Source organism: Malaya genurostris, chromosome 3 (assembly GCF_030247185.1).
Source record: "Malaya genurostris strain Urasoe2022 chromosome 3, Malgen_1.1, whole genome shotgun sequence".
Taxonomy (NCBI): Eukaryota; Metazoa; Arthropoda; class Insecta; order Diptera; family Culicidae; genus Malaya; species Malaya genurostris.
Window position 1 is genome coordinate 268,450,681 of NC_080572.1, and position 5,047 is coordinate 268,455,727.

Here is a 5,047-nt window from a genome sequence, read left to right on the forward strand (position 1 = left end):
AGCCACCAGATGGCACACTACTACCGAAAAAAATTTCAGTCGCGGTTGTCTTTTCTATATTGGCAGGTATAAATATGATGTTGTATTGGAGAAAAAGATATAAACGAAACATAAACTTCTTTTTGAAAATTTTTCTTCTAAATCGTTGATTTTTCATTCGACTTCGCGAAATCGACTCACTCGCTGAAAGCTTCGAGCACTCGGAAAACAAAAACCGAATACAAGTACCTCGGACGGCGTCGCCCGGCAGGTTGGAAGATACTGAAAACATCATTTGATAATACAATTAGAGTGCAACATTCGAAACTCACTTCACTGTTCCGCGTAAAAACAATATTACGCACAATCGCTTCAAATGCGCACAAATTCTTTCCACTAAGAGTTTACGTCATTTTTACATATCGGTTTAGAAATTTATATATGGATATATCGTAACACATGCGAAACATCTAAACGATTTGCAAGCAGTTTCAACAAGACTGTCCTTTTAAAATTTGTAATGGATTGTTTTGCTTTGACACGTCTCATGAGTTTTTGGCTAATAAACTTGTTAATAAAACCAATTTCATTTTTGAATTTCTTCGTGCTGTCCTTCAGTAATGATGGTGATAGATAAATAGAAACAAATTTTTTGATTTTAATAACAAAATTAGTTGTCAAAGTGTTGGATAGAAATATTGCTGGTTTGTGTCCAGGATATTCGCCATCTAAACACATTCTCTAAAAACAAGACTATTTTCAGCAAAGTAAATTCTCAATTTTAACTAATTTTATAGTTATTTTGAAAATTTTGTTGTTAAAATCAACTAATTCAAAAATAGTAATACGAATTAGGCGCAGAGCTAATTTCGGTCGTTCCGTGCACGTATGATTGAAAAGATTTGCACTAACTTAAATTCAAATGTAGTATGTCAATATAATAGTATTAGGCAACAGAAATCATCAAAACTATTTTCTAAACTTTTTTGAATTGTAGTATTTCGAAAAATTTCTACAGTAATATACAGGAGAAAATGAAAATGAGAAAGGCATCTGTACACCACTAGGTGGATTAAAAATGGGTTTTTCGATAAGAATTACTCTATTGTCTGAAAGTTGCTGTGACAGTGTAAAGTGACGTCGCTACTCACTGTCATCATGGATAGGTCAACTCCAGAGCAACGCTTACAAATTGTGGAAATTTATTTTCAAAATCAGTGCTCAATTAAAACTGTTAATAGATGTACGAACCACGATCAATTAGTTTTTGAGGCCAAATCTTCGAGATATGAATGTGGACGAAATGTGGTTTCAACAGGATGGTGCCACTTGTCATAATGCGATCGAAACAATCAACTTATTGAAAGAACATTCAAACGACGACTTTATTTCGAGTTATTGACTGGTGAATTAGAGTTCATGTTCGTGTGATTTGACGCCACTCGATTTTATTTCCGTTGGGGATACGTGAACTCATTGGTTTATGTGGATAAACCAGCAACGATTGATGCTTTGAAAATCAATGTTCAACGTGTCATTGCTGAAATATGTCCTCAAATGCTTGAAAAAGTGTTCAAAAATTGGACCTCCAGAATGACATTTGTGCAAAATAGTCGTGACCTCCATATGCTCGAAATTATATTTAAATGAAAATATGAAATAACAATAAAAGACACGAGAAAACCTTGTTCTTGTAATTTAGTATGATTTTGTTTTCATAAGAACCTAATGAAAAGTCCAACAGGTAACGGTAATTATTTCGTCATCATTCATAAAGTCTCATTCAACTGATTCGCCAACCAACTATTTCAGGTATTACTATTCGATTAGAATTCCAAATTCAAGCTTATAATCAGTTGCTCATCATCACTTATCAACACTTCCATTCAAACTAACCTTATCATCTCAACGGGCTCCAGCGTGAACAGCATCGTCCCGCTTTGACTGGTTCGACCTTCAACTAAGTGGTACGATATTACTCGTGATTTCGTTTCCGAAAAAAGAAGCGCTTCCACGCTCACTTTGTCACATTTCGAGTGTTCACATGACTATAGCGCCCCATAAAAGTTTAGCGGATTTAATCGCAATTCGACATCATCATTGACATTGACTGAAATAAATAAAATGTATCAGTAAAGTACCGAAGATGCGTTCCCCAATTTTGCAACGACTTGTCTCAGCCTGCAAGAATGTCATCTTCGCTCGTTGTTGCAGTGCGTATATAAATATCGGATGCACTTGGTTGCCTACAATCAGTTTACCGTCTCGTTGATTTAGGTAACGGTGTCTTGTTGAAGTTGCAGCATCCACTCGCCCTTTTCAAGTTGAAAGCATTGAAAATGAAAATCATCGTCGCACTGGTCGCCCTGTTTGTGTTTGCCTGCGGTAATCCGGTGCCGGATAAAGATGCGCAGACCGTGCGGTTCGACAACAATCACAACGGAATCGATGGTTACAGCTTCCAGGTGGAAACCAGCAACGGTATCAAACAGGAGGAACAGGCCGAACTGCGAAGTTTCGGAGAGGACAATGCGGCCATCGTCGTGCGTGGTTCGTATTCCTTCATCGCCGACGATGGCCAGCTTTACACGGTGAACTACATCGCCGATGAAAACGGTTTCCAACCGGAAGCACCCCATTTACCCAAGGCCTGAGAGGAAACAGCGGGACTATTAGTGTTGAGTGATATTAAGTAGATCTTGTTAATAAATAATTTGTGGAATATTGAATGTAGTTGTTTGGTGTAAGTGACCAGTTTTTGTTCAGTGGAATAAACTAACTTTTGAACGATTCATTTTGTTTTACTGCCAACAAAAAACAGACCGAGAGGAAAGATAGATGAATAAAACTGCAAAAAATAAAATAATTTCGAATAAGGATCGCTAGAGGCAGAAATATCTTTTAGAAGAAATTCACGAATACCCTTTATATAATGAAGTGAAGAGTAATGAAACGAAGGTTTCCAATCATTTCACAGGGCGAAGAAATACGAACCTATATACTAGTTTTGTTGCACAGTTTGTGTAACGCAGTAGGCTTTTTTCCTTTAATGCTCTCTAGAATTTTTCGCCTTAGTCCAATAGAATGAATCTTTCGACGTGAATTCATAATCTCGAGTTACACCTAAGTTTACCAACAGCACACTTTCTCCATGCCATCGAAGATATGATCCGAAATTTGTGATTTTCAGCAGTGTGGACTACCCAAGACTAACCCAAACTCATGTGATGTAGCATTTTTCAATGTCATCTAGTTCAAGCTTTGACTTGATCACATTAAGCAATTTTTTCATCGTTATTCACTTGATCCATTCGAGAAAAAGTACAGGGTGATTTTTTAAGAGCTTGAGAACTTTTTTAAACAATAAAACGCATAAAATTTGCAAAATCTCATCGGTTCTTTATTTTAAACGTTAGATTGGTACATGACATTTACTTTTTGAAGATAATTTCATTTAAATGTTGACCGCGGCTGCGTCTTAGGTGGTCCATTCGGAAAATCCGCTTTTTTATCGACAAATTTTGTTCAGCGATGAGGCTCATTTCTGGTTGAATGGCTACGTAAATAAGCAAAATTGCCGCATTTGGAGTGAAGAGCAACCAGAAGCCGTTCAAGAACTGCCCATGCATCCCGAAAAATGCACTGTTTGGTGTGGTTTGTACGCTGGTGGAATCATTGGACCGTATTTTTTCAAAGATGCTGTTGGACGCAACGTTACAGTGAATGGCGATCGCTATCGTTCGATGCTAACAAACTTTTTGTTGCCAAAAATGGAAGAACTGAACTTGGTTGACATGTGGTTTCAACAAGATGGCGCTACATGCCACACAGCTCGCGATTCTATGGCCATTTTGAGGGAAAACTTCGGAGAACAATTCATCTCAAGAAATGGACCGGTAAGTTGGCCACCAAGATCATGCGATTTGACGCCTTTAGACTATTTTTTGTGGGGCTACGTCAAGTCTAAAGTCTACAGAAATAAGCCAGTAACTATTCCAGCTTTGGAAGACAACATTTCCGAAGAAATTCGGGCTATTCCGGCCGAAATGCTCGAAAAAGTTGCCCAAAATTGGACTTTCCGAATGGACCACCTAAGACGCAGCCGCGGTCAACATTTAAATGAAATTATCTTCAAAAAGTAAATGTCATGTACCAATCTAACGTTTAAAATAAAGAACCGATGAGATTTTGCAAATTTTATGCGTTTTATTGTTTAAAAAAGTTCTCAAGCTCTTAAAAAATCACCCTTTATTTCTCACATACCAACTCGACAGCCTCCAGCATAACCGACCATCATTTCAAAACCATATTATAAAGAGCTATAGTACCAATAGTATTCTCATTAGTAGATTCGCCGCGTAACTTCGGAAATCCGCGTAAAAACAAACCTCAAAACTAAAGAAAAAAAATTTGTTGGTACCAAATATCTTAGGAATGCATGAAACGTCCAGATTTGGTGTAATCTCTAAAAAAATTTTTTTTTGTGAAAATCGCCTTTGGAACTGTGTTAGAAACTTCCAGATCTTGTGTAATCTCAAAATTTTTTTTGTGAAAATCGCCTTTGGGACTTCGAAATTTGAAACCGCGTAATTTCGGAAATTAGCGTAGAAAAAAACCGCAATATGGAAGAACATTTTTTATGCCAAATGTTTTAGAAATGCACGTCGAGATCTGGTGTAATCTGTACATATTTTGTGTGTCAACAAGTTGACTTAAAAAATTCGGGATAACACCAGATCTCGAAGTTTCATGCATTTCTAAGACAAAACAAGAAAACCGCGTAACTTTGAAAATCCGCGTAAAAAGAAACCGCATATAAAACGTGTGAAAAGGGACCCCAGTGTAGTTCGATAATTACTGTTATAGTGACGCGAAAACTCGAAGCGAATACATCTAATTTTATTTTACCCATAAGGTCAAACAGAGAGAGCAGATCTCGCTCTAGCTAACTGGACTCGTTACTCTATATAAAGGTAAGGTTGATAATGTCCTATCCAGTGTATGTTATACAGTTTGTTGTGATACTTCATAAGGGCACCGTTTGAAAATCTGCCAAGTGATGATGTAT

General features: G+C 37.1%; 1 protein-coding gene across 1 annotated transcript; it reads left to right on the plus strand.

The window, feature by feature from the left end:
- The first annotated feature begins 2,212 nt into the window (after nt 1-2,212).
- On the plus strand, nt 2,213-2,769 carry LOC131438561 (endocuticle structural glycoprotein SgAbd-5-like). The gene has a single exon (XM_058608662.1). It carries the CDS (start codon nt 2,319-2,321, stop codon nt 2,631-2,633), a length of 315 nt encoding a protein of 104 aa, XP_058464645.1. The 5' UTR covers nt 2,213-2,318; the 3' UTR covers nt 2,634-2,769.
- Nucleotides 2,770-5,047: the final 2,278 nt, after the last annotated feature.

What these genes read in the sequence shown, in the direction of transcription:
- LOC131438561 (XM_058608662.1), top strand. Translation starts at nt 2,319, where the DNA reads ATGAAAATCATCGTCGCACTGGTCGCCCTGTTTGTGTTTGCCTGCGGT.